This window comes from Chelon labrosus (assembly GCF_963514085.1).
Source record: "Chelon labrosus genome assembly, chromosome: 8".
NCBI lineage: Eukaryota > Metazoa > Chordata > Actinopteri > Mugiliformes > Mugilidae > Chelon > Chelon labrosus.
In genome coordinates, this window is record NC_140358.1 from 1,753,160 (window position 1) to 1,773,182 (window position 20,023).

The 20,023-nt window shown below is 39.2% G+C and overlaps 1 protein-coding gene across 1 annotated transcript; it reads left to right on the forward strand.

The window, feature by feature from the left end:
• Positions 1–56: 56 nt before the first annotated feature.
• On the forward strand, positions 57–18,286 carry slc7a11 (solute carrier family 7 member 11; the record flags this gene model as incomplete). The annotated part of the gene is made up of 12 exons (XM_084549608.1): positions 57–327; positions 2,714–2,840; positions 5,721–5,836; positions 6,364–6,489; positions 7,086–7,185; positions 7,345–7,389; positions 8,395–8,518; positions 13,544–13,647; positions 13,947–14,043; positions 15,208–15,357; positions 15,561–15,738; positions 18,231–18,286. The coding sequence occupies 12 exons, from the start codon at positions 57–59 to the stop codon at positions 18,284–18,286; spliced, it is 1,494 nt and encodes a 497-aa protein (XP_084405734.1).
• Positions 18,287–20,023: the final 1,737 nt, after the last annotated feature.

Genomic DNA, 20,023 nt, shown 5'->3' on the forward strand with positions numbered 1-20,023 from the left:
TCAAAAGCAGCAAAACAAACAGAAGTGTGTCTGTGTGTTACAGGCTTCTTAAAAAGATGACCAAGCGGTGCACTTCTGTTCAAGAAAATGACAAAATGTCAGTAAATGGACACAATGGCACAGATCACTGTGGAAAACTGCAGGATGAGGTAAACAATAAAGTGGAACTGGGGAAGAAAGTGACGCTGCTCCGTGGGATTTCCATTATCATTGGGACCATCATTGGAGCTGGGATCTTCATCTCGCCAAAGGGAATACTCAAGTACTCCGGTAGTGTAGGAATGTCCCTTGTTGTGTGGATTGCCTGTGGTGTGCTGTCACTTTTCGGTGAGTTGCTTCAAAGGTTTGCATTTGCATTTTCTGTTCTGAGATCTAATATGAATGAGAAAGACCCTGGTGAAAGTAGTTTAAAATATGTTTACTGTCTGTACAGATTAAAAAAAAATCATGAAAAAACAGTAGGAAAGGAAGGTAAACTTTTTTAGTGTAAGTGACCATTGAACCTCAGAGTCATTCTGCTCTAAAGTAAATATTAGTGCTGTCATTAAATGGTAAATGGTACTGAAGTAAATATCATACAACAATATCACCTCCAGTGCTGGCACTTAACACTAGGAGTTTAACACTAACACACTTGAAACATAGAGGCTTGATTTTTGTTAAATTACTTGTAAAAAAAAAAAAGAAAAAAAAAAAGAAACCTTTGCCCTAGTGATCAAGGGATATTTTATCTGTTTTATGCTTCAAAAGCAACAGGAATGTCCAAACATGCCCCTGCTGGTGTGACAGATGTTTGTCCTGTGACGCTCTTCAGTGTATTTTAATGCTCACAGCTTGTAATACTTATCGTGTGACAAGGGCAATTGCAAAACATGCTAGTTACGCTAACATGCCTGCTTTTTTAGACCATAATACCTAATGGCCACTGCTGTACACCATAAGCTTACTGGCTAATGGTGTACTAAAATTCTGCTTCCATATTTTAACTTGCGTGGCTATGAACTCAGTGCAGCATACGAATATGAAGTACGAATATATGTGTTTTGACACTTTCTGATATCTGTGTACATCCAAGAAATATCCAAGAAATAATATTATTTATTTATTTATTACATTTCCTTTATTACATCTGGAAGCAAAAGACTTTATTCATCCTTTTATTCATTCCCTTGGGGATATTTAGTTGTCATAGCAGCAGGGCAAGACAGTGCAAAAATACTTGATAGATATAAAAAATTATTAAAGTAACAGAAAGACAAAAACTATATAAGAGTAAATATTAGGGTTAGGACTTGATTAAAAAATTAAACTAATTAATTAGAGGCTTTTTAATTAATTAATTTTGATTAATCACATTTTAATTGCAGAACAATATTTGCCTCAGAAAACAACATGTTTTAATTGAAATGGATTTCAGTGGACGACTGAATCAAATAATAGACACAGACATGAATATTGTAAACTCAAGCTCTTTTAATGTCTTTTTAGAATGTTGACTTTAAGTGGTTAAAAAAAAAAAAGTTGGGTTGCCGACACCTCTTGTCCGTACTCGGACCGGGACAGCTAGCGCTAACAGCTCTGACAGTTTCTGTTCTCCCTGCCACTTGCTTTGAATTTAGATGGCACCATAGGGTTGAAGTGCTTAGGTGGTATGCAAACTCTTTTTATTTATTTATTTATTTATTTGGAAAGTAAACTACGATTAAATGCGATTAATTTTTTTTTTAACTCGTTAATTTTTTTGTAATTAATTAACCGTAATTAAAGCATTAATGTCCCACCCCTAGTAAATATATTAAGGGTACAAGAAATATGTACCTTTGCTGTACCAACTTTAAGTTACTGACGAGCTACAGTTTGTGGAGAAACTGAGTAGATTTAAGAGGAAAAAAGGGTTATATTGCAGGCTGAATATACATATAGGTTGGATGAATATTATGCATAATGACAAAGTCCAATAGGAGTACTGCTATTAAAACACATATTGGACTTGAATATCATCAGTAAGAAAAGTACCTCAGATGTCTATTGCACTTGAGAAAAGACCAAACCTATTGAACAGAATGAAATTCCTGAATGATAAAAAAGTACATTTCCTGAAATATAGACATATGTATTGTCCAGAGGATGTCTGCATGCTTCAGTTGTGGAGGAAACTTAGCAGAGGTACTAACAAATGCTTATGTTAAAGAGTCTGACTACTGTTGGGACAAAGGACCTCTGGTAATGCTCCTTCTTGCACTGTGGGTGCATGTGCTTACCAAAGTAATATACTATAACGTACTTTCTAGCAATCACAGTTGAAATACTTGTGCTTTAAGAGGCAGACCTAAAGCAGTGGTAAGCACATCTGTGTACTGTAGCATTTGTGTAGAGTGTTGGGTAGTATTATTCTTAAATCCTTCGGTTTTGTGCTGTAATGAAAGCTCTGAGCCCATGATCCTTGAATACTCCCTCGTAACCCCTTACCCGCTCTCCTTAATTCCTGTTACCTAAAATTAGAATTGAAATTTGCCACTAAATCTTGCTTTCTTAAGTTATGGATAGAGACATAGGGAGGCTCCGACAATAATATATTGTGGTGATCATGGGGCCCAGGAGGGACTATATATTTCTTTAGATGTGGTAGAGACAGTTTAACAGCCTTGGGATTGTTCTGGACCTACCCTCTTGTTTCAGAGCCAGACCTAATATCTCAACTCTGTCACTGCAGGAGCCCTGTCCTACGCTGAGCTGGGGACCTCTATTAAGAAGTCTGGAGGACACTACATATACATACTGGAAGCATTCGGACCTTTGACGGCTTTTATAAGACTGTGGGCGGAACTCATTGCTATAAGGTAATGTGTGCCTCCTTGAGTCAAGTCTTTTGAAACCAACCCTTTTAAAGCTGCACTAGTCAACATTTTTATATTAACAACAGCTCACGTTACTATATGTAATGTTAAAGATGGTGGTTGTAGTGACAACTCCACAGACAATTAATGCTTCCAGCAGCAACAAGCAACTGTTAAAAAGCTCTGATTAGGATAGTGTACTTTACCTGCTCAGCAACAAACTGCACACAGACACAGCTGAGAGACTATAGAAGAGTATTTATCAGCTAAAAAGAACCCAAGAGTTTATAGAGAGTGAATATAAGACTTACGTCAGACAATGCAACTCCACATGAAAGCTAATATTAATGCTTTGCTGGATGCATGCAGTATTGTCATAGTAATATTATCAGGGATGTATACCTGTCAGATATTCACCACAATACGAGATACAAAGATAAAAAGTGTTAAAAAAAATTAAGAAGTGGACAGGTAAACATTAAATGAAAGAACTGCTGAGCACCAGGTCTAGATGAGTTTAAAATGCATCCTCTATACCAGTGGTTCCCAAACGTTCTCTGCTGGGCCCGCCTTTGGTACATAAGAAAATCTTCACGCCCCCAAAAAATGTTTTCAAATTCCATTGTAGTTTATTTCACACACTGTAATTAATACAAACCTCAACCGTTTTTGAACAAATAAAAGTAAACTTTACTGTGTAATTATGTTCAGAGTAACAGGTTTGCGTTTGTGTTGGAGCCCCTCAAAAACCTGTCCATCTCATCGCGCCCATCCCATCCCGAGCCCACAAAAATACTTCCGTCATATTCCGATCAAAAATAAGTTCCCAGCCTACCAAGTAGAGGGACATGTCCATGTAGTGCATTTAAGACCTAAACATCCACTTTCTTACCAAAGAGATGAGCATACAGTATAGGCCTTAAGACATTTTACACAACACAGAAAGTGTCTTCATGAGACCTTTAAGGAGAAGTACGTCATCAAAATATCTTTTCTCTAGTATAAGAGAAAAATAACATGTTGTAATAAGCCCAACATTACTGTATCTTGTCAATAGTATATGTGTGTATCTGCCACAGTTCTTGTCTCAATTAGTTATTTCACATATCTGTCTGATTTTGGGACTCCACTGTAATCCATTGTTAACCCATCATGAGTTGAATGAATGTGCTACTCTTTCAAGCCTGAAATGGGAGTTAAATATTCCAAGGGTAATGAAAATCAGTTAATGGACCAACATCGTGAAGTAAAAGTCAGCTGATACTGATTGTACTTCTTCCAGTCCACAGATGGGTCCACAGTCATTCTGTGTTGCTTTTTTCTGCTTTATAAAGACAAGGCAGCCAGCACTCAAAGTCCCTGGGAGACCTGGGATACTGAGTTTAGTGTAGAGCAGAGAGGTGAGAAAAATGCTCCATTGCAGCTGTATGTGTACATAGCCAAGGCTAAGTAGTACAAACAGTCGAGTGCCCGTCCTGAGCTGCCCAATTTTATGCTTGCCCCAGGCAAGTGGGATTGAATGGAAACCATGGGAAATGAGCAGAGATAGAGGCAGAGAATGAAAACAAGAATGAGAAGGACAAAGAGAGGTTTATCTGGGTGCCGTGGCTCAGTGGTTGGTGTGGGAAATGAAGAGAGAAATACTGATGAGCCATAAGATGAGCCTGTGGGACCAGCCAACCTTATTTCAGTCTTATTGAAGGCAAACCTATAGGCAGCCAGCATTCCACCCATCACATGAGGATGTGATTATGAGAATGGTTTGTAGAGCCAGCTGCCCATCTGATATCATACACACACACACACACACACACACCCTCTCCCACACACGCGCACACACACACACAAACATCTGCTGCATAATAATCACTACAATACATGGGGATATATGAGAAGTGAAATGGCTAATCAAAGTCATATCAGGGTAAACCTTCAGAGGCAGGTTATGAATAAACCAGGCTGATCACCTTCTACACAAACTCTATATATAGTGCATACAAATACAATTTGTACACTAAAATGGAGTGCACATGTGTATGATTGTTTTGCTTTCCCTACAGTAATAGATTAGAATTATTATTATTATTTTATGCCCATTTTTTATCTTGTGGGAACAAGTTATTTGTATTTTTATAACTTTGCAATGACTTAAAAAACAGAAAAGAAAGAAAACAGCGGAAACAGCAACCCACTCCATTGAATCAACCTTGTCCACCAACACAGAACGGCATAACATAAAACACTGTGTGGAAAGTGTACATTATGGTGGAGGAAAATATAACAGTTTTCCGCCACTGAAGTCGGCCTACTGCTGGCTTGCAGGGTTGTGTCTCGTTACAAAGTCTGGACAGGTACAACACCATAAGTGAGACCCAACGATAGCAGACAAAAGAGTTGTGGTAGAGGAAACATAGGAGATGGCCATTAAGCAGTTTTGTTGGAATACCTTTGAGCACTGGAAATGGTGGCAGGGATCATTTTGTCTGGCAGCGCATTCCAACATTGTGGCACTACATGCAGGTGTAATCCCAGTGCCAACATGCTGCCACCAGCCTCTACAATACTTGTATATTGTATTATCATAATCAAGTCAGGACCATGGTCAGTACGGGAATCAATGTTAATCCTTTGGTTGAGAGGTGTGTGAGAATTGTTGCATTGGTTAAAAAATTCCTAGTCCTAGTAGAAGGCTTGTACGGTGACCATGTGACTTCAGCAGCTTCGGGGTAAAGCGGTGGAACTCCTGTTGGAACTCACTTCCATGAGTCCACAAGCCATGATGCAGGATGCTTGTCTGCACACAGACATAACGACATAAAGACATAACGTTTATCCAAACACTTAATATTATGAAAATTGATACATTTGTATTGTGCCCTGTAGGCCTGCAGCGTTGGCGGTCATCGGTCTGGCTTTTGGTCAGTATATTTTGGAGCCTCTGTTCATGCCATGTGATATCCCCCCCGTGGCGGTGAAATTGGCCACTGCCATCGGCATAAGTATGTATACCCATACTACTGTTAACTACATCAGAGTGATAATATGGTATTGGATGGATGATATTATCCTTTTACTTTGTGTAAGATGGAAGCATGTAAATATAAGGGTTCACTGTTACTCTTCAGTGATTCCACTGTAATGTTGAGCCCTGACTGACAGTCTGAGGTTTAAACTGCTGAAATAAGTCCATTAAGTTCAATAGCAATGCTGAACTGCAACTATTTTTTTTTAATGACTGACCAAATCCCAGAAGTTTAAAAGACAGTTCCCTCTCATTTCAGTAAACTGTATTTCCCATTAATGTTTTATTTATATGCATCTTAATTCTGCTAATATGTCTCAACACAGAAATCAGAAATGGCATGTACTGAATGTAATGAGGTCGTTAATTTGTATGATTATAAATAAATCAATGCTTTACAACTACTGGTGTACACACATGCAGAAAAACTTGATATGCAACTTGATATACAATATGGTCACCAAGTAAGGCATAATTGCATGACACAACATACTCTCTTTGCAGCTTCTGTTATGTACTTGAACAGTATCAGTGTGACATGGTCAGCAAGGATTCAAATCCTCCTCACCTTCACCAAGCTATTGGCCATCGCCATCATCATAGTGCCTGGAATGTACCAGCTTTTTAAAGGTAAGTCTTTTAAATTAGCATCGCCCCATGTACTACTATACCAGAGCTCCGACCACCCTCAAGAGCCAAGAAGACATTTACTGTTCTGTTATTGTTATTATTATTTCAAGAACATCTCCAGGGCTTCACACAGAGACTCAGCTGCAATAGTTAACAGGGTTTCCGTTGCCTCAGACAAAAACATGCACTGTAAATATAACCTTGAAGCCTTGCACTTCATAAAAAACAGCTGCTCACAGCAAGCATCGGGGCATTTCACAATGTCCCCATAGCAGTCGTTCAGAGGTGTCCTCCATCAGCTACGGACCTCACTTTAAAATCAGGATCTGAAGCCTTACTCTGCATATGCTATTGGTGCTTTTTCACTTCAGTCGTGAACTTTACTGGAGCTTTTAATACATAAAACTCAACAAACAGTTAAACAGTTTCCATCTAATCATTATGCTCCTCAAATGTAAAACTGGGTAATGGTACAAAATAGTGACTTGCGTGACATGTGCAATTGTGGTCTTGTGTATAACTGTTTTCACAGATCATTCCATGTCATCAATAAGCCATCTTCATTTAGGTGTGTGTGTGTGTGTGTGTGTGTGTAGGCGAGACCAGAAATTTTGAGAATGCCTTTGAGCTGACCAATATAAAGCTGTCTGGAATGCCACTGGCTTTCTACTCTGGGATGTATGCATACGCTGGCTGGTAGGTATTGTCCTCTCTCATACATGCATACACATCATATCAACACACATGGAATTAGTTTGTTAGTTACATGTTATTTGGTTTGTGTGCACTTCAGTTCCACATGCATTGTTGCTGTTCAATAATCACTGCAGGTCTAACAACTGTTCCTTTTTTCAGGTTCTATCTGAACTTTGTGACAGAGGAGATAGCTAATCCTGAGAAGTAAGTGTAATGCAATTCATATCACATACAGCAGCTTTTATACATTTAGCAGTATTTTCATAGCAGTGTCACAGGACTGCTTGAAAATGAAAAGGGACACTTGTGGTGACAAATTCAGTGGGAATTATTCCCAACTCTCTCCGTTTCTTTCAGTGCTACTGGGAGTTTTTGTGTCTTTCAGCTGAATGTTTTGGTTTTACAGCCAGGAACTTGTCTCGTTGCTCTCATCAACCTGTTTTTGCATTAGCATCACCAGGAAGCTGCTTCCAGTGGAAAGGCTCTGTAACTGGTGAAGACTTAAGAAGTAGACTTATAGCAAATAATAGATAGTGGACTAAAGGGGAATACACAACAAAGATTATTCCAAACGCAAGTGAAGGATTATTTTGTCCTCTCTGTGTACAAGCCTGAATCTTACAGGAGCAATAATTGTGGATTAGTCCACCACTAGTAATCCTGAACAAAAGGACTAATTCCTTCTACTTGACCAACATTTAATAGGAACCACAGTGAGCAGCCGTTTTACTAGGTTTTACTTAGTGTTAAAAGTGTTAAAAAAATAAAACTACATAAATTACTTTACACCAAAGAACAGTGGTCTTGGAGCTGGGAGCCACAGACAGGGTATTAAAGTCAAGAAGTACTGAAGACATTCAATAACTGTTGCTAGTTTTGATCTTCAATAAATATGTTGACAGAAAATAAATAAAGCATTATGCCGACTTATCCTTAACAAACATTCTCAACAACGGTGTGAGAAAATGGAAATAAGCCTTAAATTTGAAATTATAATCGGTAAAATGTTTGTATGTACAGTGTGAAAATGAACCAAGAAGACGGTGAACATTTTATTGCATCTGTCCTTTATACATTTATTGGTTAAGCAGTTTATTTGACCACGGCTGGACATGGTGAACACAACCTTAATATTACTTCATTATTTCTTTTCATTTTAATATATTTCTTAATAAATTCAGTACCCTATGTTATCCCTTCTCCCCTCAGAACTGTTCCATTAGCTATCTGTATCTCCATGGCAATTGTGACTGCCTGCTACGTGCTGACCAATGTGGCGTACTACACTGTGATGTCAGCAGAGGAGCTCCTAGCCTCGGAGGCTGTTGCTGTGGTAAGGAAATAGGAAAGCAATGAAAATATTGTGGCCACACAGACAATCAAACTTTCTTCTTTTTGTTAACCTTACGTATATTCTTAGTATGTCTGCAAAGATTCTCAGACAACCAGGTTACGGAATAGCCACAAAACAAAGACAACTGGACTTGAAATCAGATTCAGATTCAGTTTTTTGTTTGTTTGTTTGTTTTTTGTCATGTGCCGGTTGAGACAGGGGATGGTGCAATAAAATGCTGGACGAACTGGTCAGCTCAGCCATAAGTATCACAGTAAGAGCCCAACAATACACAGAAATACTTTGTAAAAGGTGACAAATGGTTGGTAAAAGTAAGCGCTTGTTAGTGCTGCCATCTTGCAGTGCAATAAGATGTTTAACCACTCATCCAAATAGCTTCTTCAGTTCTCAGTGACTGGTGGGAAGTTTGGGTATTTCTTAACAACTGCGGGTGGTGCCAATCTGAAACCCACATGACTGAAGTCACTGTGTTTTGTCCTGCATTGTAATTCATTTCAACGTATGTATAATAATGAAATACATAGACTATAACAATGCTTATTCTATTTCACTCTGTTCCCTCTTGGATCCTTTTTTGGTATTTAATCTTCCACAGAAGCGACACAGCTTGCCAATACAGCACAGCTGTGTAGTGAGCATAGAATAATGATGCCTCAGTAACTTACGTAAGTAAGTAAGTATGTAAGTAAGTATGCAACATGGAGTGTCTGCAAATGTCATCACATGGACTCTAGTAGTCTAATGATAACATGCTGCCTTTTGTTCTTAACATAAAAAAAACATCTGCTTGGGACTGTAACATTTTAATTGTTATAATAATACAGCTTTTTGTCTGTATCTCTTCAAAGAGTGGCCTCATTATTTAGTCAACAACACTGGAGCAAGGAGCAAAGTCATATATTCCATATATTCCAATGCATTCTAACTTGTTACAGCTTGTCAGATGGTAGGTCCTGTAACTGGACATTATGTTCTAAAACTGTCCACATAATGTTTTTACCTTGGCCCCCAGTACTACCGTGAGTACCCTAGGAATTATTTATGACCACAATATATATCCTTTAATTCACACATAAAACAAGTCGCTAGGACTGCCTTCTTTCACCAATATTGTCAAAATTGGCAACATCCCGACTCTAATTGATTCTACTTGATACTCTGACTCTGAAATGCGCTAATTCATTATTATCACGGTGCCCAATTTATCGGAAAACCTCCTCCTTATTTAAAATGCAGCAGTGAGAGTACTGACAGGAATTAGCAAGAGAGATCATTTTTGTCCAACTTTAGCTTCTGTCCTTTGCTTCCTTTAAAATCCAGAATATCCAGAATATAATTTAAAATATTTTTCCTTATACACGGCCCTTAGAGGCCTAGCTCCATCATATCTTAAACATCTCACAGTTCCATATTACCCCAATAGAGAGCTTTGCTCTCAAGGTGCAGGCTTACTTATGGTTCCTAGAGTTTCAAAAATGGAATGGGCTCAGGTGCCACTGAACCATCCCTCAGCTATGCTGCTGTAGGCCTAGGTTGCTGGGGAGTGTTCAATGATGCCCTGAGCATCTTTCTCTCATTTCCTAACTATATACTTTGATAAGTCACTATTGCATGTACTTCTTTGTGATGATCTGTGTATCTCTATCTCCATCCATCTATCCATCCATCCATCAATGCAGCCAGCCAGCCAGCCAGCCAGCCATTACCTTCTACTTATCTGAGGTCTTGTCATGGGGGCAACAGGCTAAGGAAGGTATTTCAGATGTCCCTCTCTCCAGCAAACACATCCCAGCTCTTCCTGGTGGATCCTGAAGCATTCCCAGGCTAGATCACATATATAATCCCTCCAGCGAGTTCTGAGTATACCCCGGTTCTCCTCCTGGCTGCCCATGCAAAGTAAACCTCCAATAGGAGGTACCCTGGAGGCATCCTCACCAGATGCCTGAACCACCTCAGCTGGCTCCTTTGGATGCAAAGGAACATTTACTCTACTCTGAGCTCCCTCCTGGTGTGTCTAAGGCTAAGCCCAGCCACCCTTTGGAGGAACCTCATTTTAGCCACTTATTACAGCGATTCCATTATACTACTATCACTACTACTACTCCTACCCACAGTTCATGACCATAGGTGAGGGCTGGCACAAAGATTGCTGGGTAAATTGACAGCTTTGCCTTACAGCTCACCTCCATTTTTACCATAACAGTCTGATACAACATCTGCATTACAGCAGCCACCGCACCAAACCGTCCATCTCTCTCTCTCCATTGTACTATAACTCATGAACAGCACCCTGAGATGATTGAACTCCCTCTCTTGGGGCAGGAACTCGCTCTCAACCCAGAGGGAATCATCTACTGTTTTCTGGCAGAGAACCATGGCCTTGGACTTTGAGGTGATGACCTTCATCCCTACGGCTTCACACTCAGCTGCAAACCATCCCATCCTTTTTATCCACATTCAATCATGCATTTATCATGCATTACCTAAAAGTATCATGTAATCTTGTTTGTATGCTTTACCCAGATACATTTTATCTGCTTACCTCTCTTCTCTTCCTCTCCCTTCTCTTCTCTTCTCCTTTTTTTCTGTCTCTTCTCAGCTGGTCCTCAAGCAGATGGGTCCTTGCATATTAGCTGTGTTGTTTACAAGGTTTCCTCATGTTAAAGGTGACATGCTGAGTGCTCCTGAGTGCTTGGTTATACATAAATATTATTGAATGGAACTCACTACCTGAATTGAATGCAGTTGCAAATTGATCACAAGCATAAGTAAAAAGTCAAATTTCCATTCAAGCATTTGCTTGATACATAAAGTCAGACACTTGTTTTGTGCAATACAATATTACTGCTGAAGTAAAATAGTCTCTGAATACAAACAAACAAATACAGTTTTGATGTAGAGTTCTTCACATTTATTGCTGAGCTCGGTACCCTTGCTATAGAAGGTTGTACTAGATCTTACCCTATGGTGGGGTTGGCATAGTGATGTTTAATTCTGGCGTGAGCACAGTTTCCTTCCTGCACTTACCATGTCATTATTAGCCAAGTGCATCTGACAGCTCAGCTTCCCATCAGCTGTTAATGTGATTGTTTCACCTCAGCCCTGTTATTGCTAATCACATCACAACATTTCACAGTTACAGCCACCATTTCTTATTAGACTGAGGACTGCTATCAGTGCTACTGTAAGCCTATATCTGAAGAAGACCCATTCAGTAAGAGATTGCCGGTCTTTTATAATGCAGTTAGTTTTATTACCCTGTGCACAATGAGTGATAGGAGCGCCTTAAGAAAGGTGTTAAGAGCATTTATCTGTTCTTAGAAGGCTGTGATGGGATAAAGAAATTACACTCTGTTCTTCCTTTTTCACAGACAGTAGGTAGTTTACATCTCAAACTTAATTACAGAGTTTAACTGGTGTCTGGAAGTGGCTGGCCTCAAGGCACAATTCGTAATTTTAGACTGCTTAAATTAGAGGTGAGTTCACATAATGGGAGGCATGAGGAATGATAGAAGGAAATGGCTAATCAGTTATGTAAACTGTAGGTAATTTTTACTATTTTAAATGCAGACCATTTCTACCTAAATTTTCATTATATTACTAATTATTCATATTTAAACTAAATATTCAAAACTATATTTGAGCACAGTGATTTAATATTTGCTTGTTCATATTACTTCATAACTGATGACATGATTTTTACAACTGTGGGACTAATCAACACTCTAGGATTTAACGTGATACTCGAGCGGGTCAAACTGCCATTACCAGGAATGCAACTGCCTTCAAAATGGACTATCATAAAACACTAACTACATGCACAGGTGGCAAAAGTTTCATAATAGAGGTTAATGTAATTCCGTTTTCTTACATGGTTAATATGCTTACAATTAATGTCTTCTGAGACCATACGCACTCTGACCTGCATGCAGAGACGTGAATGCAGCCTTTTCTCTTCAGTCTAAAAAAGCATTTTTATCCCCTAAGCTTTTCAGAAATTAGCCTCCAGATGCGGAAAGAAAATACAACGATGACAGCACGATGCGTTAACGACTAGGCAAATGGCTTGCTTGCATTTGTGTGCCCATATGAGAGTAACCTGTTTTGACATTTTAGAGGGGATAGAGGTATTTGCAGAAATAATCTGGCTCGGTGTAGATGTAGTCGTAATTATATTTACATTGGAGTACCAAAACCAGTGATCTTGCCCCAGTCTTATAATAGAGATCGCTTTCAGTGTAGATATTCCTGATACTGACTTCGCACATTGTGATCTATGTGATGAAAAACATCCTGATGTAACCCTGTTTTACTGGTCGACTTCCATATTATGTGCTATTAAAGACAATGTCTTCTTGATTCCAATACCACAGCACTCGATTTAGATTTCATGGAATCAAGCACACTAAATTATATATATTGCATTATATATTGCCTAGAAATGATCTTAAGTGACAGCATTATCATTTCATCGTCCATTCGTATTAAACTACAAATACACGTGTTAAATTCCTTTTTCCCCCCAAACCATCTGTGCTTGTCCAAGCAAGCATGGTCTGTGACTAATCAGTACTGAATGACTTCATGAATAATAATCAGCTTTTGCTTCCACTTTTGCATGACCTGTTTATGACAATTACTGCCAGCAGCCCTGTAAACTGCTTTAATTATAATCTAACTAGTTACATTTAATACAATGAGTTACAACTCAGTAAGAGACAATGATGCTGCAAGACCTAGCAGAACTTAAGCTTTTTCATTATTTTTAGAAAAGACACTTTTGAAAGCTTGATATATCTTCTGATCACTGTGCTGAGTTTTGGTTTGCCTTATGTTTTTGTTTTTTTTTATTCAATTTTGATGCAGAGTCCACCAACTGTTTTTGAGCCCCATGCACTGTCCTCCGACTTTTTAATTATTTCTGGATGTAGTCTCAGGCACATTACATATTTGAAGCAGCAAATACTCCAGCTTTGTTTCTACCTGTTACCTTCATCTCCTCAGACATTTGCAGAGAAGCTTCTGGGAAACTTCTCGATAGTAGTGCCGGTGTTTGTGGCCCTGTCCTGCTATGGCTCCATGAATGGAAGTATTTTTGCCTTATCAAGGTAAAGATAAGTTGTGGTGTGCTGTAGATAGATTTATGATTATTTTGTGGCAATAACTGCTTGGTAAAATTATTTAAATTAATAAAGTTCAAATTAAGGCTGGTTGTTGGCATAAACTAGAAAATTAATTTGAAACAGAAAAATAGAAGCTAAAGTTAGATTAGACATTTTCAAAGTTAATATACTGTTATTCAAGATGGAAATAGCTTTTTGATCATAAATTATGTCAATATCTAATCGTAACTCTATCTTCATTGTCATCCTGTTCATATTTCTCTGTGTATGTTTGTCTTCACCAGAATGTTCTTCGTAGCATCTCGTGAAGGACACCTCCCTGAGGTTTTGTGTATGATCCATGTGCGCAGACACACTCCACTGGCTGCTGTCCTCATACTGGTCAGTTCACTGTTGGTTGATAGATAGATAGATAGATGATAGATAGATGGTCACTCCCAGGTATTTGTAATCCTCCACCACCTCCACATCCCTGACCTCATTCCTTCCATCCCACCCCACAAATCTGTTCACCAGCCCTATATACTCCTTCTCATCCCGTCCACCGCTTATACACCCTACAACTGCAGAGTCATCAGGACATTTCTGTATATGACATGACTCTAAGTTGTGCTGGAAGTCAGTGGTGTATAAGGTGAACAGGAACGGAGAATGCACAGTCCCCTGTGGGGCTCCCACACCACTCACCACCACATCAGACAGGATATCACCCAAACGCATGAAATGTGGCCTGTCTGTCAGGTAGTCACCGATCCAGGAGACAGTGGAATAAATAAATAAATAACATAATCTAATTTCAGAAATCAGTCCCAAATAGGTTTTAACCCTTTGTGGTAGTTTGGAGCTATGTATACTTGACTTTACATTCTTCTATTTAATGCTTAATTATTTCTCATATAAATGTGAAATAACCATGGTGAATGGCGTAAGACATAAGACGTTTTTATTTAGATGTTTATTTATCCCACGTATGGGAAATTACATTGTCCAGTCATCAGCTGGAGAAGACATGTGTGCTATTAATTCTAGCAGAAATAACTTGATTGGTTTTCAGTTTATTTAAGTGTACTTTAAAGGCCATGAATACCTGATGCATATAGTTGTAGATAGAATAGAAGGGAAACTTAAAAAGATACACCACCAACACTTATATAAACTTCCAACCTTGGATATATTTGTAGTTTATAAATTGTCAATACTTTCGAGGACTGCATTTGCATAAAATAGCCCTAGATTAGTTTAAAGACCAGCCTGTTTCACATCATCAAAAAGATGATTCCACGCCAGGAAGGGCCATGACACACCAAACTGGTGGCTGTTTTCTGGTGTTGGGCCATGTGTGGGCATCTGTGGCCTCCACTGGCACTAGTTAGACCCATTGCAAGCCAGGATGTTGTGCACTTTAAAAAAAACTAAAGTAATGAGTGGACATATAAGTCATAGTTATTCTAATTACAGTAATTATTATAATTTTCAGTCTTCCTTTGTTGCTGGTAGTTCTTTGATGTCAGTTTGGTGTGTGTTTATGTGTGTGTGTGTGTGTAGTACCCCATGACCATGCTCCTGCTGTTTTTGGGGGACATCTACAGCCTGTTGAACTTCATGAGCTTCCTGCGTTGGCTGTTCATCGGTGTGGTGGTGCTGGGTTTAATCTACCTTCGATATACAAAGCCTGACCTCCCCCGCCCCTTTAAGGTCAGTGTTTCCACACCCATACACAGCTGGAGCTGTGCCAAGTCCTATCTGGCTCTGTGCCGTTTTATGTTAATCACCATTCATGCATGAGCCCTGTTATTAAACTGAATGTACTTTGGTTAGTTTTGCAAATATGTACTACTACTCAGACATGCATATCTATGTACAGACATTGTGTAATAACAACCCTGACTTCTCCACAGGTCCCGCTCTTCATTCCAGTGGTGTTCTGCCTCACATGCTTCTTCATGGTCTTCTTGTCTCTCTACTCGGATCCAGTCAACACAGGAATTGGATTTGCCATTTCTCTCACTGGCATCCCTGCATACTACATCTTTATTTACTTCAACCACAGACCAAAGTGGCTTCAGAGGGCTTTAGGTAACTCATCACTAACAGTTACTAATACAGTGGAACACCAGATTCAACTCCATATATTACATTAAAATATATTGATACCTTCCTGCTTCTTACCAGTGCTGCTTTTTCTTAGTGTTCTTGTAAACTTAGGCATTCACGTCGGATCTGGTAACTTGTGAGGGTAATTTGTCTAACTATCTTGACATTTTATAAACTAAATTATAAATTATATTCATTCTCTATAGCGTCTGGAGCCTATTCCAGCTGCCACTGGGTACACCCTGGACAGGTTTCCAGTCTATCACAGAGCTAACAGAGAAAGACAAACAACTAATCACTCTTACATCCACACCTACGGCCAATTAACTGTAATGGGACATTTTGTATCACACGGTACCTTACAACATCAAAACCCTCCTCTGCATGTACTCATGATTTGGAATGTGTTTGAAGTATGTAGAACCCAGATGTCCTTGTTTTACTGCCTTGTGTCCAGGTCACAATTATCTCTGTAAAGGGGAGGAGCAAGGTGAACCAATGTAACCTTCAGCAGAAAGGTGGTATAAAGTACACCTATTTTGTGAACTCATTGCTCATTTTATTGGGTAGGTCTCCCTTGTGCCTCCAAAACAGTTCTGACTCATTGGAGAATGGACATGGGCCTTCTGAGGGTGTCCTGTGGTGTCTGGTAACAGAATGTTGTCAGTGGGGATCAGGATTGTTCCAGTGCATCCCACAGATACTTGATCAGTTTGGGATCTAGTGAATTTGCAGGCCAGGTCAACACCTTGTGCTGTTCTTCATGTTTTTTTAGTTGTTCCTAAATCTTTTTTTTATGTGCGTGCCTGTGTCGGGCTGCGTCCTGTTGGGGATGGCTGCTGCCATCAAGGAATGTCATTGCTATGGAGTGGGGGTGCCTGGTCTGGCCTAGGTTGTTAGTACATGTCTAAGAAACATCTACATGAATGCCAGGTTCAAAGGTTTCCCAACAGAACATGGTATTGTCACAAGATGGTCAGTGTTACTTACTTCTGTTATTGGCTTTAATACTGGGGCTGATCAGTGTATAGCATACATTCAGTGCCTATAAGGGATGCTCACTGTTTTCCTAAAGTACTATGATGATTATCCAAAAGTTATCTGGCAGATATACTGCTTAACCATGCTAATGTATGTATTGACATGCAAAATGTTAATGAATAACCGCAATGCCTAAGAAGTAAGGGACAATACTCTCTGGAACCCTGTTCTGACTTGGTAATGAAATGCAACCTTTATTCAAAAAACTAACAAACTAACACTGAAATCATTTGGGGTGCAGCAGAATGCTGCGCAAACAGCTGCTGTCTCTAATGGATGTCTGCTGCTCTTTCAGAACAATGAGCAGCACTGCTAGTTATGTGTGAGGGAGGTAATAAGCTGTTAAGTCTATCACTCACTGAAAGCACATGTTAAGTTGCTATTTCTTTGTATTTGTCATGATGTCAGTTATTTTAGATACTCATGCTAAGCTCAGATTGCGACTGTTAACCTTGAAGTGTCCATACACAGAGAAATGTGCGGTAATTATTGAGAAATAATGTAAAGTATCTTTACATGGCTACTTTGCATACATCAGCATGAACACATGCCTAAGTAACCACATGTCATTTTATGACAGAATCACACACAGCATACTCATAATAAGCAACTTCATTTGTTCATTTTAAGTCTAAATTTATTAATACAGTTACAATGACTAAGCATATTAAAAATGTATTCTTACTAACCAACAGAAAGGACAGTGCTTCTGCCTTTACTGGCAAATAATCAAGAAAGAGGCTGTGTGTATTTTTTTCTTCTTCTGAATGAGACTATACTATTATGCAAGAGGATGTTAGTTAAGTACGCTGTTCATCAATGGGTCCAGGACATATAGTGTGTTTTCACTGCTAGAAGAATGCGGTCACAGATGTCATGGACCACCCCCAAGTGACTGGATTTTAAATGCTTCCTCAGTGAGTCTTGGGACTGGTCTTCACACCTGTACTTTAACTGGCCACTTGATACCTGAAACTCTCAGGATACATTATATTAACAGCCACATTTTTAGGGAGCATTCTACGCGAAGAACCCTTTTTGGAACCTTTTATAAGTGGGACAGTATAGAGCCCCTTGAAAACCAGATAGTACTAAATTTTAATCCTGTTTGTTAATTCCATTTCCTTGCCTAAGATCTCAAAGATGATTATGAAAAGGAGGTGAGGCAAACCCTTAAGTAATAGCAATATCGCCAGCAAAGCATGTTCATTGTGCAGAGCTAATAACCTCCTGCTAATGTGCTAATTGCACACTTTTGCTAATAGCAGCTAATTTCTGTTGTACAAGCTTAAAAAGTGCAAATTCCCTGGTTGTTTCAGCCTTGTAAACGTTCTTTGTGAATTTCAAAACGCGCCTCATTCGTTTTCCAACCACGCAGTCTCATTAGGTTGTTATCTCGAGAGATCTTTAAATGGTTTTCTTTGTGTCCGCAGATTCTTTCAACAGAACCTTGCAGATCATCTTGGAGGTCGTCCCTGCTGACCAATAGCAGCACACAAACACCACACTACATCACTGGGCCTTCAAATCACACACATACAGCACACTGAGATTAACTCTGGCAAATCTGGTGTTGTTCTTTGAAGAAGAGAATTTTAGTATAAATTCTCAAACATAATTGTACTGTATTTGTCTTCAGTGTGTGCGTTTGTATAATGTTTTTCAGTGGATAGAGGTTTGACTAAAAAGTTATGGAAATATTTTAAGATCTAATTTGCCATTTTGGCTATAGGAGCTCTCAGCAACTAACATTATATGGAGCCCCATAACAGAGCATGTGTACAGAGCCACATGATGCAGACACTGCCTGCGATTATGTGTTTTCATTGTGCAGTATCTGATTCTTTGTAGAAAAGTCTAATCAACCACAGACTCATGTGTGTCAGTTATCAAACACTGTAAAAATAGCCCAATGTATTAACATTTAAAAAAACGTTCAGACAAATATATTGTTTCTTTACAATAAAAGACTACAATATAAAGGGTGCGCCCTCTGTGTTGTTTTATTTTATTATTTTTACGTCCTGTAGCAGGAGATAATTTGATGAGTTCTGCCTCTCTGCCAGTCAGGTTTTAGCATGCAGATGGTTCATGTCTAACATTAGGACCTTTGCCATTTGACTCAATCATTATTATTGCTTTCCATCACTTCCCTGACCTTATGTGGACTCTCTGCTCCCCTGGTAGTCCACTCACATTTCACATTTGCCAGTCAGACCACATCAGCACCACCCGTTTCCATCCTGCATCAGAAATGAAGTGGCTTGGCTCTCTGTGGCCTGGTGTGGTTATAGTCTTACTCCAAGGGGTGTGAGTGTGTACATGTGTGTATGTGTGTCTGGTGTGCAGTCTGCTGATGTGGCTCCTCTCCATTTCCCCTGGGTGGGATTTACAGGTAATCTGTCTGTGTAACTGCTGCCCCGTGACACGTTGCTTTCCCTCTCAGCTCTGTGTCCTGTAAATGGAGGACTTTTACTGCTGATGAGAGGATGGCAGCATAGAGACAAAATGCCCGGGAGCTTTTACTTTAGCACTGAGCCATAAAAAAGCTGGCTTAAACTCAACTACGACAGAGCCTTTGTGTGAGCTTTGAGCAGTTAGCTGTGGCCACACTGCACTCCTTCATGGCCTGCCACCGCTTAGGCTGGGGTTTTACTTTAATATTCATTTAAAAGTGGTCAAACCAGCTTTAATCAAGACATAAAGGTTGACCCCATCTCATAATACCAAACCACTTAGCAGTCACAAATGTGTTACCCCTCACCAAACCCCACCACAGCACTTGCTTCTGCGGTATACATATATAATAAATGACAACACAATATTATATAGATGTGATAACAGATGATATGTCTTCACCAGGGAATTATGTATAGTATGTTAATAATATACACAATTAACATTTAAAAGTACACAATACAACATACGTATTACAGACCTAATAAATAGCACCAAGAAAAGTTCTAGCTACTGTAAAATAACATTTGCAGCTCCTGGTTTCAGAGGGCACACTTGGCATTTGTTTTTATTTTGTTTAGGCACAAGTGAGTATCCATTCAAACAGAAGCAAAACCTTCAAGGGAAATGCGTAGACACATTGTGTCTACAAGCGCCGGGAAAAAAAATAAAATGAAGAAAAGCAGTATACAGCCTTTAGTGTATCCAAAGGGAACATAAGTCTGATAAATGTCTTCAAGTGGTGTCATCTGAGACGTCCTCAATTGTG